The 19,515-nt window shown below is 35.6% G+C and overlaps 3 protein-coding genes across 7 annotated transcripts; all 3 read right to left on the bottom strand.

The window, feature by feature from the left end:
- Positions 1–612: 612 nt before the first annotated feature.
- On the bottom strand, positions 613–6,613 carry ND-B22 (NADH dehydrogenase (ubiquinone) B22 subunit). The gene is made up of 3 exons (XM_022072734.2): positions 6,345–6,613; positions 3,521–3,663; positions 613–1,071 (listed from the first exon to the last, which is right to left on the bottom strand). Exons 1-3 carry the CDS (start codon positions 6,443–6,445, stop codon positions 878–880), a joined length of 438 nt encoding a protein of 145 aa, XP_021928426.1. The 5' UTR covers positions 6,446–6,613; the 3' UTR covers positions 613–877.
- A 1,461-nt stretch (positions 6,614–8,074) lies between these two features.
- Positions 8,075–9,563, bottom strand: LOC110834017 (uncharacterized). The gene is made up of 3 exons (XM_022072728.2): positions 9,376–9,563; positions 8,827–8,959; positions 8,075–8,594 (listed from the first exon to the last, which is right to left on the bottom strand). Exons 1-3 carry the CDS (start codon positions 9,467–9,469, stop codon positions 8,348–8,350), a joined length of 474 nt encoding a protein of 157 aa, XP_021928420.1. The 5' UTR covers positions 9,470–9,563; the 3' UTR covers positions 8,075–8,347.
- Positions 9,564–10,418: 855 nt separating this feature from the next.
- LOC110834014 (putative pyruvate dehydrogenase E1 component subunit alpha, mitochondrial) lies at positions 10,419–18,591 on the bottom strand. 5 transcript variants are annotated; one of them, XM_087350426.1, is made up of 8 exons: positions 18,338–18,404; positions 17,543–17,629; positions 17,400–17,468; positions 15,869–16,042; positions 13,813–14,031; positions 12,887–13,135; positions 12,208–12,456; positions 10,419–11,292 (listed from the first exon to the last, which is right to left on the bottom strand). In XM_087350426.1, exons 4-8 carry the CDS (start codon positions 15,956–15,958, stop codon positions 11,104–11,106), a joined length of 996 nt encoding a protein of 331 aa, XP_087206552.1. In that variant the 5' UTR covers positions 15,959–16,042; positions 17,400–17,468; positions 17,543–17,629; positions 18,338–18,404; the 3' UTR covers positions 10,419–11,103. The 5 variants fall into 5 exon arrangements, with proteins under 5 accessions (XP_087206552.1, XP_021928410.1, XP_087206553.1 ...); XM_022072718.2 differs by lacking the exon at positions 17,543–17,629 and having other exon boundaries at positions 18,338–18,591; XM_087350427.1 differs by lacking the exon at positions 17,400–17,468 and having other exon boundaries at positions 18,338–18,406.
- Positions 18,592–19,515: the final 924 nt, after the last annotated feature.

Genomic DNA, 19,515 nt, shown 5'->3' with positions numbered 1-19,515 from the left:
AGGCTGATTTTAATTTCCTTCCCATGGTATTAAAATTAAGAAGAAAAGACACATTAAAGCATTTGATACAGAAAATTAAGTCCATAACAAATGTATTCAAAATAATTTGTTATGCATAAGTACTTTTTTGTTTTCCATTATCATATTGGTACATAAGATTAGCACAGACTAAATAAAAAGTATGTATTTAAAAAATAATACATTTTACATGCACACTTTCCTCTTATCTATTAGTAATGGATTTTAATTTAACCCAGTTTCATTCTTTATTCGTGAATGGCAACATAAAATAAAATAAACTCAATTCTTAACAAACTGAACTTAAAAAACAAACAACTAAATTAGCAGTTTGGCATGTGCTCCACAGCACATGTAATACATCTCACTTCTAAAAACAGGGTTCAGATTAAGGTGACTCTAAGGTAGATAAGTTTTTTAAAAGAGACATATCCCACCCATTATACCCACCTACTATCTACTGATGGTATGGTTGAATATTTCAAAGTATCCAGCTTATTATTATGACTTACTGTCACAAAAAATATGTCTTCACTTCTGCATAAATTTCTTCAGCAGCTATAAATTCATATAGGAATCAACTTACACTGAATATAAGTGAAGAAACATCTTTATTAGCATTATTATATTTACAGTTCCGTCTTTTATCTTAATGTACAAAACCTATTAATTTCATAATGGTTATACAATTGTTAACTATGTATGAAATTTAGTGCTCCAGATAATTCCACAGCCAAGTGCCAACTTTTACTATTGAAAATTCTTACACTTGTTTGAAGCTACCACGTCAAATCTAAATACAAACTGTCTTTAAATCACATTTCTGTGTTCATCATACTATCTGTTCAGTAACACACATTCAGTGATGTGCTTCTTCCTTTGGTGGTTTGCCGTACTTTTTCTCCCACATTTCGATGAACTCTTTCTTGCGGAGTTCACGGCGGGCAAAGTATTCAGGATACTGTGCCTTTTCAAGAGGGTGCCAGTAGTCCAATACCCAGTCTGGTGGTAAAACTTCACGTTCATATGCAGTTCCTCCTGGAGACTTCGGAACTAAACATGAAAAATGTAATAACTGGAACACTTCAATTTCAGTTTCTTTTAATACTTACAACTTTAAAATATTCTGGTCACTGTTTAAACTATAGCAGAACCTCTGACTTAGTCTCTGGATATATATTTTTCAGTGTGACCCAGTTGCAAATTAGTAGTATGGTGTAAGTCTTAATTTTATCCATCACTGAAATAGTCACTAAGAATTCTAACATCACACACCACCAAGTGAGAATGAACATTTGAATACAGAACATTAGAATAGCATCTGGCCAAGAGAATTGCAGAATTCCATCACTTACAGACACTCGTATCTACTGTCCATTATTCATGCCTAGTTCTCCAAAAGCACAGTCACAGAGATTAAATGTTTTATAACCATTAGTCCAGAGTTTATGTGTGGAGCTTACTTCAAATATCTGTGGTGCATAAGCACAAGGGACAACTTTATTTACCTTAAATCTAATAGGCAGTGTGAGATTTGAGGTTCTTGTGGTGGTGAAATTAATGGGGGGGGGGGGGGGTTGTGACATGATGTAGAAACCAACATTTTGGAGAAATATGCTGTCTTCTGGGCTGAACATGGAGACAGTATGTTTCTCCTAAATGTTGGCTCTACCAAGTCCACAGCACCCCAATCCAGAACTTGGTCATTAGGTAGTGGTTTGTGGTTGTGACAAATGCCATGCTATAACGTGGATGGAAATCTCAAACATGGGATTCTGGAATGTCTGGTGAAGAAACATTCCTGATACAACAGGGTTCTTTCATATTAGCTGACTGAATATCACACATGAGTGGTTTGCACTCCTGCTTCAAATCTGAAAGATTCTGGGTTCAAATCTCAGCACAGATACTGCATATCCTGACTGAGGTTTTGCACAGTTTACCCCAATCACTTCACACAAATACAACATTAGTACCTTAAATTAGGCCATGACCACTTCCCTCCAAATCCTATCCAATTCATTATTCACCATTCATTTATCATTTGACAGTTAGATAATCTGAGCTGCCGACAGCACTGGTAAATAAACCATACATAAATTCATACATGCAGAAAAGTTGTTATTTCAAATATCATAGTGGTCTTAAAGGCTGAGGTGGCATACCCAACCACCTCCTACAGTGGTGCCAATATGCTACATACACCACATTCTGGAAAGTTCAACAGAGTGAAAAAGAATGCTCTCTTTCAGGACCTCACTATAAACTATTGGAAAATCATAGAACATTCTAGAGAGTAATGAAAACAACTGTACTCATCATCTGGTGAAGTTACAAGTGCTAAAAATATGGGCTCAGGCAGACAGCCACACATGTTAAAATAGTAGGTGACAAGTGAGTGTTAAAATACTAAAAAGGGGTAAAGCGAACGGAAACATAATGTAGAATCACAGCTAAGAGGAATGGCATACTATGAAGCAGAAGAGAACAACTAAATCCAATAAACCATGATGGTAACTAGTGGAGCAACAAATATTAATCCAAGGCACAATCAATTGTAGTAGTGCCAGATAAACCCATCTTGAATAAAAACTCATGGTATAATCACCAATCGCATCACAATATGTACACCAGGCAGTGATTTTATGGTCAGTCATGCAAACTATAAGGCAAAAATACCATAACAGCATTACCCTGGCAACAGTTATAATTTATGCACAATACAGTCATAAACATTATCCCATTAATGTATGACGAAATCCCCTTTCCACAAGATACATAAATGTATAATTTTACTGACAATAAATCACACAGCTTCAGGACACAATATAATGGATCACATCTTATATGTACCAAATTTAATTTACTATAAGACAAGTCAAGCTAAAACTTGCAGTAGAGGTCAGTGCACTACTTTCATTTTTGCAACTTGAGTAATTTCTGCCCAACACTTTTTCAGTAAGATAGTGTCAGTATTGCTAGGGTAACCTGAGCAGCAAGATTGTTCTGATGGACTATTTTACACTATATTCCCTAACAGTCACACTATTACATTCAGTTGAACAACAGTAAAATGAAGCTGACAGCCAACTGAAGATAGAGAGAGAGAGAGAGAGAGAGAGAGAGAGGAGGGTGGCTTAGCAGACAGGGAATAAATTATTCCCAAAGGCAGGAGAGGAAGTAGAAATATCCACTTGTAGTTCACATATTTTGGAGGGTTTTAGATCCACTACTTGCATTGTGCATAAGTATTAAAAATGTGTTGATGTGAGTGGGCATTGTTGGAATATCTTTTAGGACTTTTGTGCGAATTTACAAACTAAGGGTGAGTGTGCTGAATGTTCCTGCCACCTCTCAGAAGTAAGCCAGAGATTAATTCATGAAATATTCTTTGCATGCAATGTGAAAGCAATCTCTGAAATGTAAGCTTCAAATCAAGCCAAAGAATAATTTCTGAATTAGTGTAAGGGAAAAGCTTTATAGGCTGTACCATTAAACTCACATTTCTTTGGTTGGTAATGCTGTTTCTCAAACAGTTCCTGCTCTCCCTTCTCCAGCAGCTGTTTTGCTATCCGCATATCCTTTACATCACGATTTTCTTCAAACCGCTGTCTTAGCAGTACAGCTTCATATCGAAAAACTTCACTGTGAGAATACCATTTTGTGTTAATGCAGAGTACTGATAACTAAATCATTATACAAATATAACACTGCTCAGTACTATAAGTGTAAAGCAGTAAAATCTCTTGAAGGTTAACACCAATCCTTAATTGAAATGAATTGGAGCCAATTATCTCTCTCCATGGTCCATTTAAAGGTTATCCTCAAATTCAAGTTCTTGTGAACATAGTAATTAGCCTTTGTATTCAATAAAAGTGAGGGAATTGGGGAATATGATAGCCGAGTGACTTTGCTTCTCAAGAAGGGTTTTCCACAATTCTGGACATATTTCTCCCTTCTGAACGCCAAATCCAGCCCACAGTAATCTTATAATTAATAATACTTATGGCAGAATCACCATATAGAATAAAGTAAAGGACTTACAAGTTTATCCTCTGATACCACACATACAAAGTTAAATTCATTTCTTTTTTTCTCACACTGTGTTGTAATGTAGTTAAGTTTTTGTGCATGATAGTTAGTAACAGCAATTCAAATCACTTGTTTGCAAAATGGTATTTACCAACATGAAACAGTTTCAGATGACCTCAATGGTCTAGTTCTAGTAGTATGCTGGTGAACTTAGTGAGATATTTGCTACTTAACATTTTTGTACAGCTTTCCAATTTTTGCCTTGAATACTCTGTGCAACAAGAATAGTGCTTAATATTTTATTTGTCACAAACCAGAAATGATGTAAGTGTACAGCTGGTGTCATAATTCCAATAATTTGTACCAACCTTATATTTGTTCATGTGCGGTTATTCTGTGCCTTTCATTAATTACAATTATTTATGCCAGATGTCTATTATGCAAAGACACCAATATGTCTGCCTAATTTGAAGAAAATTACTAATGTTTAAGACTTCTGAGCTGCATGAATAGATTCCACAGCCAAATGATGAAGACTATGCTTTTGTATAAGACAAATAAAAAACATTCCTACATATGTATAAAATACCAACTATGTCAACAATTACAAACATGGTGAAGATACAAAACTTTGAGGTTATATCTGAAAAATTTAATGTGTTAAAAAGTAACATCAAGCACAACAGTAATCTGTAATAGACTTATAACTGTGAGACAAAACATCCCGACTCAAGTAGGGCTTCATCCTATGAGCATTTACACATGAGTCCAATATGCTTACAAGTGAATTAAATTGAACTGTATTGTAGGATCATAAACCTGCATTACCTAAATACAACATTAGCAAAATCTGTAGAGTTGGAAGTCTCTGCAACAGCAAAATAAGCTTTATGAGTCTTTCCCATAACTTGCAGTTTGTAGTGCTCTTAGGTGGCATGCATTATCCCACAACACACTGCAATGCTGATGCCATCAGGGATCTAACGTTTCACATTACAGAAGTTTGTTATCCTTTCCTGGATACTGATTGTAACAGTTTATATGCATATTAATGTTGGCTTCTTATTGGTTACTACCTTCATAAAGTTTAATGAAGTTTGAAGGTTTGCTATGTTGTGTTAAGTTGTTTTCTTGGATTTATCTATCATCTATGTGTTATTAAAACCATAAAATTTCAGAAGTCAGTTCTACTTCCAACTTCAGGTGAAAGAAGGGCCCCCTGGTTGAGCTAATCACACATTAAAAAAGCAATAGAACCAACTTCCAAAACTTTGTGGTTGTAATAACATTAATGTAATGGATAAGTTCAAAAAATCAGTTTCAATTTTTTAAGTTTGTTTTGCCAAGATTTAAAGGAAAAATTAATCACCTATAAACCACTTGTTCACAGCAGCAAAGATATTTAGCACTTCTCTAACGACTTTCTTCAGGTTCAATTACTTATTATAGTACCAACAGCAAATAGAACAGCTGTAAAAACTGTGTTTATATCAGGCATAAGATCACTAACATAAAAGAGAAATAGAAACAACCACAGTATGGAGTTCTGAGGAATTTTAAATGTACTTTTCCCCAATAAAAATGTACATTATGCCTATTTGGAGCTCTTAATCCAACTTCTTCTGGAAGTAGGATGTCATATAAACCACTTGCCTCTAAACCAAACTACTACAGTTTATTTATCTATTTGCTATGATTAACAGTCAAGCCTTAGCAACATGACAAAGTAACAGACACATGATTACTGCCATTATGTGACTAGCATTTCATGCATAAATTTGAATGTACCTTTGTTAGTACATTTTTATAAAATCAAACTATGGAATTTAAATGTTGCATTACTTTCGTACATATCATTCGCAAATACTTCAGAAAATCCAAGTCAGAAAAGAAACTAGACTATAAGTTGGCACATTTATCTTTTCCCTTGTTGGGTTCAATGGGAAAGTTCCAGCAGTTGAAAATGATGGAACACACGAAACTTACAGGTTCATTAATATGGGTTTGGGAGATGAGCACTATTTTTGTTGACGTTCCATCTTATTACAAATTATTTTTACTTCTAATAAAATAATGTGAAGCCATTAATTTCTTTGTCAGTTGTTGGAAACTGGTTTATGACAATACATTTACTGCGATATTATTTAGTAGTGGAATGTTTAATTTATTTCCATCAAATAAAGTATTTTCAGCAACTGATACGGAATACTGTCGAAAGCATTAATGATTGGAAATTGTTCATTACACATATACACTAATAAGTGGCTATCATCTTCAAATGTTTCAGTACTCACCGTCTATCATACCACGATTCCAAATTCCTTAGAGCTCTTTTGTAAAGCCTGCAAACCTTTTGGGTGTGTGAAAACAGATATAACGAAGTACCGACCGACATTTTCCAACACAACGACCAACCCTTAAACGTATTGGAGCCGTACTATACTAATCTGATCAGCTGTTCTTGTCAAACGTGGTTGATACCAAAGATGGTACAAACAGAATCGTTATGAACCCAGATGACTGTTATATGGTACGAGAATACCAAACTTATTTATATTAATTAACCCTTACTGATGTTTCCGACAGATAGCAGCACATCGCGAACACAAACGAATAGCATTTTAGGTACATCGCTTTAAAAATAGATTAGATTAGTTGTCATTTATTGAAATAAAATATAATAACTTTCAAGTATGTCATTTATCCACACACATTAACCTAACCTATTTTTAAAGTGATGTCCCGATAACCCACAAGTACCGCATTTTATTACATAATACAGAGCAAGGGGGATATAGTTTTTCAGAAAGTTTTTGTCATTCCCTGCTATCCGAAGTCAGCGAAGAAACTGCATGAACTCTTTCTTTACTTGGATTCAATATAAAGTTACACACGTCCCTATTCAAGACTCACAATTGTAGTCTTTACAGTCATAACTTTGATATCCATGCTCCTTTGGAGAAGTCTCAAGTATCCACTGAAGAAACATGGGACCCACTATTCTTGGTGTACTCATCCCAACAGGCACAATTACATTACACTTGGTTCCTCACCGATAGTGTATGGGTCGACATCCATGGCGAAAGCCACAAATGCTCAGTGTCTGCTGCAGTATCATACTTTTCCTTCATACCCCAGTAAGTACGGTGTCCTTTGATCCTTGTAGTGGTAACACCACAATGGGTCATCCTGGTCACTGGCAGTGCATATCTGGACAAGGTGTCCAGTGATAACTGGAATATTAAATACCTTACCCTCGTATCTATATGGGGCCAAGACATGCCAAATACAACACTGCAACTGTTAGTGCTTTGGCCACATCTGGCTCCACTGCAAACAGCACCCAACAGATGGTGATAACTGCTCTCCCTAAACCACTTTCACTCTATGCCAAAGGCACAGGGCTGTCTCTGCAGGCTGGCAGGGACATGAATATATTGATGACTCTGCAACTTTACTGTGTTATATGCTGCCCACTGGGAAATGCTGTTTTACATAGCAGCAACAAAAGGATATAATCCACGGTCCTCCAAGGTTTCAACCTTTATAACTACATTACATAGGCAGACAAGGTGAATGATTTTCTGTGATTTCAAGTGCCAGTTACTAGAAACAGAAACAAGTGGCAGAAAGGCTATACCACCTACATGAAATGTACAGATCATGTACGACACATACACCTGTACCAACCACACAAACTGGCAATGGCTAAGTACAGCATTAATAAAGGCCATTGTACCAATTTCAAGGACACTATGGTATTGGACAGAACATGCTACAAAATTACATAATGAGACACTGAGATCCAGTTACTAACTAACCCAGATATATTTTTAAGGGCAGCAGGATATTAACTACTTCCATTCCCCAGCAGGACATTGATGTTCCATTTGGCTGTTTAACATACTAGGACACATTCTATTATCCATTAAAGGTTAACCACATGTAAAAGAAAGAAAACTGTTGAAGTGGCTACAGAATGCACCTGCTGAAACAAGAGTTGGAAATCAGAAAAGAACAAACCTTATCATCGTATCTGCCAATTTCACAAAGAAATAGCTGATCTTATTTTACTTGTAACATTAACCACGGGTTTATTAAAAATATGTTCACAAGACGCTTATCCAAAACAAACAAAATATAGAGGGGGAAATGCTTCAGTTCACTAATACTCTCATATTTCATGAAAGGAATTGATGGTTTTCAAATTCTGGCTCACTATTAAAATGGATTCCATTGCTTTATCAAGTGTACATTAAAAACAAAACAAGACTCAGTTTATGTCAGTATATTCAGTTCAAGATTGCAAATCTTGCTGCAACTTCTCAAGCAGAATTTCTATCCTTCCTTTCATTACAGGTTGGCCCTTCTTTGTTTTCTTGGATAACTTCTTGAACACTTCTGCTTTGTTATTCTGGTATCTGGCAATAGCTTGTGATCTTTCCTGTCTCTTCTTTTGGTCTTCTTTCAGCTTTGCTATCTTTTCTTCTTGTTTGCACTTATAATCCTCCTCTGCTTTCTGGTATGCAGTTAATCTTGGTAACCTGAAAAAGAAAATCAGAAGTTCTGGGGAAAACACGCTATGTCTATTTCCCTGCAAACTTAATAAAAATGCTGGCCTAGAAAAGCACAAAATCTGTTCAAGAAAATGCAATAGAGAATTGCAATTGAGCATAGTTTGACAAGAACTAGAGGCATAAAAATAAACAAGTCAGCTCAATGAGATTTCACACTCTAGGTACGAACATAAATTGAGAGATGAAGTAACACTCATACCTTTCCTTATTTTCACAAATTAATGATGTGGACATGTGGTTTTTTCCAACAGACGACTGGCTTGCAGACCTCCTCAACTCTTTGTGATAACTGCGGAGAACAGCTCTTCGTCTGTGCTCTTCCCACTGTTCAACTACATGAAGTTCCAAAGTTAGTAGGCTTTAAAAACGCTTTCACACACACAATACATATCACCATTAACCCTGGAGTTCAGTACAGCTGGCAGCCTGTAGTACATGGACTTAACACCCATTTTCATACAGTGAAAGTTAATATTGAAATCTGATGTAAAATATTGTTATTTTCACACTCTAATCCAATACTTCACCTCAACTAACATCGTCCTCCGTAACCCTTCCTTCTGCAGGTGAAGGGCCTGAGGTAGTGCGTATTTTTAAGGCCTACTTTAAACCAATTACTTAAATGCATACACATTATACTGAAACTACACGAAACGCTTCCCATGACGAGATTATGAATCCGACTTACACGTAATAAAGATTCTAATCATATCGCGCAGTGTTTTGAAACAGTATCAGTGAATTTTACCTTTATACTTATTACTATACTTCCGTCGCCTCCATTCCTTTTTGTTGAAAGCGTTCGTTTTCTTCTCTGTATGTGCTTCTGAATTTGCTGACATCTTTATAATACATTAATTCCATACACACATCGTGCAAACATAACCTACGCTTTTCCCGCAATCAAAGGACAAAACTCATGACTGAATTTCGATAAGTGGGACCAGTGCAGCCAAGCAGTCACGAAAACATTTCTCTCTATTGGGAGCTTCATATGCGGATTGTATCATACCATCCGCTTCTTCCCTCGAAATTACATTTAGTGACAGGTTGTACAGATTTAATTATATGTGCGGCAAGTTCATCTTCTCTTGGATAAAAGTATTATTACGGAGCAGAATTCTTGAGAAATTGGTGACCTCTCAGTTGGTCAAGTTCCACCCCCCCTTCTTTTATCGAAACGCCTAGTTTGTTTACGTTTTCAAAAATCTACCATCAGATCCTATCTTGGGCCTGATGAATCAGTTTCACACTGCTTCTTATAATACTAGTGTCTTCTCTTCATAATTTCCTCACTAAAATTGTTTACTTTTCTGTACTCCTCCATGAGCACAACATAACCTGCCCACCTCATTTTTTGCCAACTTGATCACTCAAACATTTTGTGAAGAGAACAAATTATTTATTTTCCGCATACATAATATCGCCATCCTTGTCACGTCTTTTGTGTGTCTAAATATGAATGAACAGCATGGTTGAAAATTCTGAAGTTTGTGATGATGGTGCATTGTTGAAGCAAACTACTTCCTGTACATTATCCACCACCATTTTCACTAATGACTGATTCTGTTAAAGACAATTACTGAGTAACGTAAACCTGTTTGCAATAATATGAGTAATCAGTAGCATTTTTAATAAATTATGATTGTGTTTTATGATATTGTTGGTCCCTTGCAGCACTGTCACTTTTCAGCTCATTTATAGAACACTAGTGAATATCATACAGCTACAACCAGAAAATTAATGTAATTTATTTAGCATGCAAGGATGCTGATGAAATAAATGTGGAGGTGAAGATTACACTTTTATTGGTCACAGTGCAAAGGGGTTGGATACCCATTCCCTCTGATTTTATTCTACTCTACTCAAATAAAGTCCATGACTGAAAAACTAAAATGAAATGAAGACTTGAATCACAAAGCAGGGTAATTAAAGACAATGGACTGGAAAGAATGAGTTGATGAGCAAAAAGGTAGCATCATATGTGTGATGAATGTGTGTACAAAATATAAACACACGAAACAAGTACAATTCAAGATAAACACTCAATCACTTTGCAGGCTCCCAGAAAATATTTCACAAGATGAATAAATAGTAGTTCCTTACAGTTTTGTCTTGGAGCATAACCATTGTTAACTATTATTATTCAATATCATTTTCCACCTATACAACACTTTATTGTGAGATATACAGTGTGGCCAATTGATCCATCTGTGAAATTACAAGATTATGTATTATTTTATGTACAAGACAATGGTGCACTGAGCACTAGTAATTGAAAGATTTCAATGTGAACTTTAACAACTTACCTTTCATTTCAAAACATTCAGAATAAATAAAGTGTAAATTTTTAAGAAACACAAAAGAGTATAGTTTTACCAGATTATGTACACTGTTATACTAGAAGGCATATCATTGCTGTGGTTTTGTAGTTGACCTGTTCCAGGCACCACAGTACCTAATGTTCAAACTCAATCTAATGAAGATTCACAGCTGGTCCAAGCCTTTTATGTTCCAAGTTGTTCCATGGTGTGATGCCTCTGACAGTTGGTTCCAAGGGGGCAGAGTAAATATCGCAAGTGAGTTCATCCAAACCAATCTCATTATCTGCCCTTGCCTTCTTCACAGCCTCATCTACTGTTACTCGAATTTCATTTTCCAATTTCTGGAAGTAGAACATACAATTTTGTATCACTAATCACCTGCACAAGAACAACAGTGTCAATTAACATATTCATAAATATGGTTTTGGTAGCATAAATTCCCAGCAGTAGCGCAAACAGAATATCCTGAAGGCATCGACTAAATAGCACCTGCCAGAGACCTCTCCATTCTCAACATGCATGCATTTCCCCCCCTCAAAAAACTGACAGCATAACCCTTCAGGTTAAATATGTGAAGAGATTAAGATAACTCTTTTCTGCATTAGCTCTTCCCCAATCCACCTGTTTCACATGTGTTCTGTGTCTCATTTTGACTGCACCATCCAGTCTGAAAACCACTGCCTTCTATGCGTATATTCATATTACATAAAAGTTTTCATATTTCAGCAACAAACATTTGCTGTAATGAAATAACACACAACAAACAGAGAAAAATAATAAATAGGATTTGAGGTTCTCACAGCAATGACTACAAATCATCATTCTCTGTACATTGTTTTTTTAAGATGGCAAAGTAGTCTAGTAGAACTTCCACCAGACTACAAGGTGCTACAGCCCAGAAGACAGCCATCTTAAAAAAATAATTAAGGACAAACAATATTTTGTAAATATGGAAAATGCATGGTAGATTAAATGTCAAAATTCCAATTTAAGGTAATATCCCAGTATCTGCCTGAAGAGACTGAGGAAAACCATAAATCTTCAATTAAAATAGCCAATCTCTGGGCCAAGATTACAATCTTCATCACAATCTGGGAATTCATGGCATGAATAAAATATAAAGAAAGTTACATTACTTAAATTCAAAATATTCCAAAGTCAGTACAGTTATAATATAACATTCACCAAAATTTAAAGTGTGACAACTTACTGCAGAACTCTACATAAATTCCAGGATATGCACCAGTGCATCTTACCTTCAGTTCATCAACAGTCACCAGTTCAGCTGTAATAATCTTCTCCTTGAACAATGTGATAGGGTCCCTAGTTTGCCTGACTTCCTGAACTTCTTCCCTGGTCCTGTAGCTCGTGCCAGGATCAGACATGGAATGGCCACTGTAACGGTAGGTCATTGTCTCCATAACTAAGGGACCTTTACCACTAATGCAATGACTGACTGCAAACTGTGTGGCCTCTCGAACAGCCAATACATCCATTCCATCTACCTGAAATTGAAGAGTAAACAGATTCATGTTATGAATTGATTTAACATGTGAAAATAAAATGTTAAACCCAAACAACTCAACACTTGTTTGAAATGCAACTATGAACAGAACTAGAGTTTAGTTTTGTTTACTAAGTCTAATAATAACATGTAATCTTACAGAATAACACAATTAAGATGTTGGTAAATCCAATTATTTGTATAGCATTTAATGAAAACATGTTAAAACAAAGTTTAATAAAATACATGATGTTCTCGAGTTTATGATGCTCTTCATAGCAGATCAATTGCAACTTCACATAACTTATGCACCCACGTCTTTGATCACAAAATTTTGTAAAATTATGTAATGAAGCATGATGAGTAAAGCATGGCTCACAGATCTGCAATAAATGAGTGACTAGTATATGCAGTTTATTTAAAAATCTTACCCAGATACCAGGAACATAGTCCCCTCTTGTGTAGAATGCAGTGCTAGCTGATCCTCTTTCTGCACTAGTGCCCATTCCATAGCCATTATTTTCACAAACAAAGATACAAGGGATGTCCCACAGCTTTGCTATGTTGTATACTTCAAATATCTGACCCTGGTTGGCAGCACCATCACCATAAAGTGCCAAGCAGATGCCATCAGTTCCAGAGTATTTGGCTGCAAATGCAACACCCACTCCCAATGGAACCTACAGAATATCTGTACAGTAAATACTTAATTTTTCAGTGTATAAAGATCTTGCACAAACTGTATATATAAGTGAACAATAATTAATATACCCATATATTACTTTTGACATTGTAATTTTTAAAATCTAAATTAAACATTAATCTAGAAGCAGCAATATCAATTCCTGTAATGACAGAGCAGTAGATTGAGCTATTCCCAAACTGTAGACAGATCACGAATAGCTCAGTGTACCAGATCCAGCAGAATACATATCTTTCTTTTCAGCTGAAGACAAAAGATGATCCATCCTTCAAAATGTGATATTTTTAAGTTTAAAGATTTTTTTGAGACAATGAATAAAATCACAAAGAAAGAAAGTAGTAATAAAATACCACTGCCAAAGACATTAAGAGAATTCAGTAAGTAATGTTCAGTCTCAGATTGAGAATCTCCCTGAGATGTCATGAATAAAAGACAGGAGGGCTAGTATCTAGACAAATTTGTACATTATGACTGTGACCTTCAGAGTTATGATGCTGTGTAATCTTCTTATAGCTTCTAAGCTGAAGTTGAAGATAATAGATTCCTCTGCAATGTTGGTAGGCGTGATATCATAACCCACAAGACCACAATCCAATTTTCACTGTCATGGAAAACTCAGATCTTACACATTTACATTAACTTGTATATTTATACCTGAGCTCCTACAATACCATTTCCACCATAAAAGTTCTTTGTGTACATGTGCATGGATCCACCTTTACCACGAGCACAGCCAGACTGACGGCCCGTGAGTTCTGCCAATACACCCAAGGGATGCACACCCATTAGGTATGTCCAACCATGCACGCGATAAGCTGAGATTATAGAGTCCTGAGGCCGCATGGCTGCTCGCATTCCAACAGCACATGCCTCCTGTAGAAACAATGTTAACTGTTGCACATCTCAAACAAGAACTCCATACTTAATTAACCCCAAAAAGCAGAGTCGTTTTTGAGAGGCAAAGAGTTGCTCAGCTATTACAATTTCCCCTAACCTTTATGGAATCCAATGGTTTACTGCCATGTTCACAAAATCCCGTCAAGAGACCTTATACTGAGTCTGATGAATGTAGTCAATATCCACATACTATTCCTTCAAGATCAATTTCAGTATTGTTCTTCCATCCACCTAAATATCCAATGCAGTCTCTTCCCTTCAGACGTTCTGACAAACTGTTCATTCATATATCAACATGGACTAATTTAGACGTATAATGTTATTAAGCACACCTTACCAAGCAGCATTATAAATTCCAAAAATGAGAAATGGTTCCAGAAGGCACCCTCAGCTGCTAAGTTTACAATGACAGTGAGGGGAAATGTTAGTCTGAATTGAGAAAATCATTTACACAAAAAGAGCTCTTCATGCCACATCACAACACTACTGAAAGTATTCATCTCATACCTGTGGGTTCATGATTTTCATATATTGGTGAGAGAAGTTTTGGGAATTGAGAATGTAGTTTACATGGTGTTTTTACAGTAATAGTTTATTATTTAGTAATTTATGATCATAATGTTAAATTATTTGAAAACTGCTATTATTAATTATAACTATAATAAGTTTATTTTTAAAAATACAGGATATACACAAAAGAATGGTGCAACTGTGACTGGTGACTCATTTTTGGACATGTTGGAAAGCTGGTTGTTACCCCAACTGAATACCAATTATGATGATTACATTCTACAACTGGACGGAGCCCCCCCCCCCCCCCCCATTTTCACAGGAATGTATGAGTGCTTCTCAATCGTGTTTTTCCACAGCGCTGGATGGGATGAGTTTGATTACCGTGTGGATGTGTGTCGTGTGACCCAGGGTGCACACATTGAAGGACTGTAATTAACGCATGAGAAACTTGGATATTTGCCGCCGCTGACGGTGTATGTTGTGCCCGTGTAAGGTGAGAAATTATTTTTTTATTAACTTTTGAAACCGCACCATTCTTTTGTGTATACACTGTATCTACTGCAATATTATATTATATCATATTTTACTAGGAGGCTAATGGGTTTGATTTTAATTTCTGTATTACTTTAATATAGTATCCACTGCCATTATATTCTATTAAGTTCACCAAATGAAGGAAGACCGCAGCAGAAGGGCCATCCAACCCCCTAAAAGATTTACATTCTATCACCTATTTATTTACAAAAATCAATAATATAACATTTTCAATTCTATAGCAAATAATCATGGAAAACAGAATAAGGAGAATGATGAACAATAAAGAACATGTACATATATACAAAATTAAAAACATAATATTTTCAGTGTAGAATAATAGACATAGGTTTATGAAGCACTAATAATTATGTAAACCTTTTAAGAAACTTCAGCATTGAGATTCCCTTTAAGATGCTAACCGTGTAGGGTGAATATCTGTAATAAACAATTGTGTTCTGATGGTATGAAGGTATTATGTACTTCATTTCTGTAACATTAATAACTAATGCCATGCACTAAGTCCTCATCCAAATTTCTGAAGAGAATTTCATGCCTCGACTATGGCACCATAGGCAGTCACGTTATCTTACACTCAGCGACTATTACGAATTAAGTCACAGTAACCTTGAGACTTGCGGGGTGAGGAAGTGGGGTGAAGGAGGAAAGATAGCGTCTGCCTTTAACACTTCGGACTTCCTGCATTCCTTGCAAGTCTCAAGATTACAGTCGTGGACTGTAAAGGTTGTGGAACTGTCAGTCTGACCTGGCCAGAGTACAGGTGGCAGAAACCTCGGACGAACTTGTCTTTATATAAATTACCAGCAGCAGTCTCCAGTCTCCTGATCATATGCATTTTGTTGTAGAAATCCAAAGCATCATCACGTGTAATGCTCACAATGTTTGAAGGCCCAGACTCCAGTCTGTGCAAGCGGAAAGGCTGCAAACACATATAAATTGATCTTGGAGTTTGGTGATTATTTAAACCACCCCAGACAGTACTGGTAATTCATAAATTAGAATTATATACATTCTGTATTTATGAGAAAATGTATGTTGTGTACAGCCAAAAACTCAGTTTTAACATATCACAGTATTTTAAAAATGCAAGCAAAGTTCATGAACTGGAAAACATTGCCTAACACTAAATATTTTTCTGCATTCATTGACCTTCTTTCAAATTTTAACACAAATTACCAAAGATATTTAAACTAGCAAGAACCATTTTATACGGAATGTATTATTTATACATTTTACACTGAATTCTTGGGAAAGAGCATAAAAGATATGTAAGGAAAGTAGTAATGTATATAAAAACATTTCACTAAACTCTTCCCCCCATCTCAATCTCTCAATCAAAAGGTGAGCCTCTCCCAAGACCAGCTGGTAAAATACATGGGAGGATGAGTACAGAATCATGCAATATAAATTTCTATTCTGTAATGAATTATAATGCAAGATTATAATATAGTTCATGCATTTGTACATCTATTATCAAAATGTCAACTGTTACACCAACAATTAATTTTCTGTGGGACCTGTAAAATGATACATTTTTCAGGGGTGATATTAAAGTAACATGAAAAACTGTGATTCAGTTGAAGGGCTGATCCTGACAATTTCAATACTGCAAGCCACAAATGCAACTGTTACAGTTAACATGATCTCAATGCAGGAAAAAATACCAGACTGAAAAGTTATTTCAATATCAGATATTACTTTTACACAATGTCTTTAAAAAAAGATGTTCCATTCTTGTTCCTTTACAATCTTTGATCTGTGCTATGTAGAAAGAAACAATAAAATACCAGTCATCAGAGTCGGGAGTTTGAGATGTCTGTTGTACTACCCTTTGCTTTCACTTATAGCCATGATGCCATATACAGTAGGGCTTATTTTTACCAAAAGTGATTTCATAATTAACAAGACTTCTGTAGAAAATATGACTACAGACATGCATCATACAAGTCTATGATTACGAGACCAGTTCCACAAATCTGAATGTACAGGTGATGTAAAAGAGGTTGTAAACAAAAATAAAAGTTTGCAGAGAAGAAAATGCCTCTCATGTTAAATATGAGCTTGCTCACAGCTCTCACAAATCAATCAAACATTTATCATAGACTCTCTTTGCATAATTAACATACAAAATCATCCAACAAGACATCAAGCTTCCTCTTTACAAAATTCAAAATCAGATAACATTTTAAAATGGAATGCCCTTTTTGAAAGACCATGTAATAACATTTACAACAAAGGTAACAACAAACCCATGCATACCTGCCATGTAAAGATACCTTAGTTTCAAATGTTGCTTCTGTAGCATAATTGTTACTACAAGAAACCAAATGCAAAGACTGTGGTTTCTGAAACAAAACAAACATTACAAACCAAAAACATCACAGTTGCAATATTAATTCACTTGCTTAAGTTATAATACCTGTAAATTCTCTTCTGAAAGGTGAACTTAGCCTGGCAGACAAAATATTTTCTATGGGAGGGAGGTGAACTAGCCAACCTCTGCAATCTGAGACAAAAATTAGAATTTACTTAGTTATTTTTCCTAAACAGAAACATCTGTAACACACCTCATCCTAGCCTTCTAAACTGATTATGTGAATCACAAACCACGACAAGAAACTATTAACATTCTAAAATGATAAACATTTTAAGTCAATGTCACTGAAATTAAGTTCACTCATTATTTAGAGTTAGTGGGTATTCTCCCATTTAATGGTTAAATAATGTTCCTTTCAGCTTCAGACACTGCTATAGTCATACTTTGAAAATGCAAATACCTCAAGGGGTTCAAAAGAAATGCAGATGCTCTCAGAGACTGATGAATGGACAAAGCCAGCATCTGTAATATTCTAACACACATAACCAAACTAATGCCTATCATTAGAAACCAGAACTTTCTACAGAAAAAAAACATTCATCAACAACATAGATCAAATGCAACTGGGTAAATGAGAACTGACTCAATGAAATGATGTTCCTGTGAAATGTCAAAATCATGTAAATGTAATTTTTTCTGTAACTAAATATCCATTGTCTGTGAAAAAAGCTCAGACAACATAATGTACTGCAGTTACACAATTTATACACTGAACTGCACCAAGAGTAATAATTTACCAATATGTGAAAGAGTAAATCCAACACAATTCTGAGAAAAAATCAGAACAATGTGATTTTTGTTACTTCTAAATTGCATTTACAAGTTACAAAGCATTACCCCACGTTTACAGATATATCTGATACAAGTTGACAACATTGTTACTGCTAGCTGATTACAGCTGTACTGCTTGAGCCACACTGAGGAGACAAGCTATTTATAGCTTCAGGTCAATCTCAGTAGCTATGAATAGTGCTGGTTATAAGGCTGCTTGCTGTAGACATTCAAGATGATCCAACCTTATAAAAATCAAACTCTCAATTATCTATATCTTTTAGGCAGCTTGAAAGGTACAATGTGCCATGAAGGCTGAAGAATTTAAATATCTCTACTTTAGCCATCACAAAACTGAACATCACAACAAAAAGCAGTCTAAACTTGCCATATTAATAAGAAGCTTAGACCTTCCTTTTCTCCAAAAGATAAATTAAAACATTTGGTTCTCTTTCCAAAATGACAATTCACATTACAACATAGAAGTGCACATCAGTGATTCCTAAATAAAATTGTATTTTGTTTCATGTGATAATGCCTGTCCACTTGTAAATGTGCTAACAAATACACTTGCCAAATTGTATGATAACTTACATAACTGAGAGACTGGTAAAGAAACATAAAGGGTAAATAAAGCTTTCGAGCTGATACTACACAAAATTTAGACATACTGCAGATAAATCAATTTAAGTTGTAATTGTTCTGAAGCATCACTGACTTCAATGAAGATTGGGTTTTCAAAGATATGTGTATTTTAAGCACGGCTACAAAAGCCACTGAATCTCATTTTATAATTCTCAGCCACAAAACTGATCACTTCTACAGTATGGACACTTCAAAGGGGGACATTTACTGATCCATCCTCAAAAAACAAATCATAGGAAGAACAATTACACAGGTTAACATTTTCCAGTTGTTCTCAAAATAGCGGATTGTTTACATAAACTTTCTTCTTCAGCATGTCCCGCAGGTAAAAATCGCACGGGTTTAAGTCTGGGGAACGCAAAGGCCACTGATCGATAACTTGTTCACCAAGCACTTCTCTTAATGCTAACATCGACCGATCATCTGTGTGAGCTGTAGCATTGTCTTGCATTAAGAAACCGTAAGACTTTCCTTAATCGGCCATTTCTTGGAAAAAGGGTCTAATTATTAAATTTACATAACGTTCACAATTTATCCGCACACTGCAGAAGCACTTAAAGAAAATATTCGGCAATTTCCCAAGAAGAGCTTCGTCGAGT

This window comes from Zootermopsis nevadensis, unplaced genomic scaffold (genome assembly GCF_977971745.1).
Source record: "Zootermopsis nevadensis isolate Lab colony 2312 unplaced genomic scaffold, Znev_1.0 Znev_ptg000017l, whole genome shotgun sequence".
NCBI classification, from domain to species: domain Eukaryota; kingdom Metazoa; phylum Arthropoda; class Insecta; order Blattodea; family Termopsidae; genus Zootermopsis; species Zootermopsis nevadensis.
Note: the sequence above shows the minus strand (reverse complement) of the source record. Positions and strands in the feature narration are given on the sequence as shown.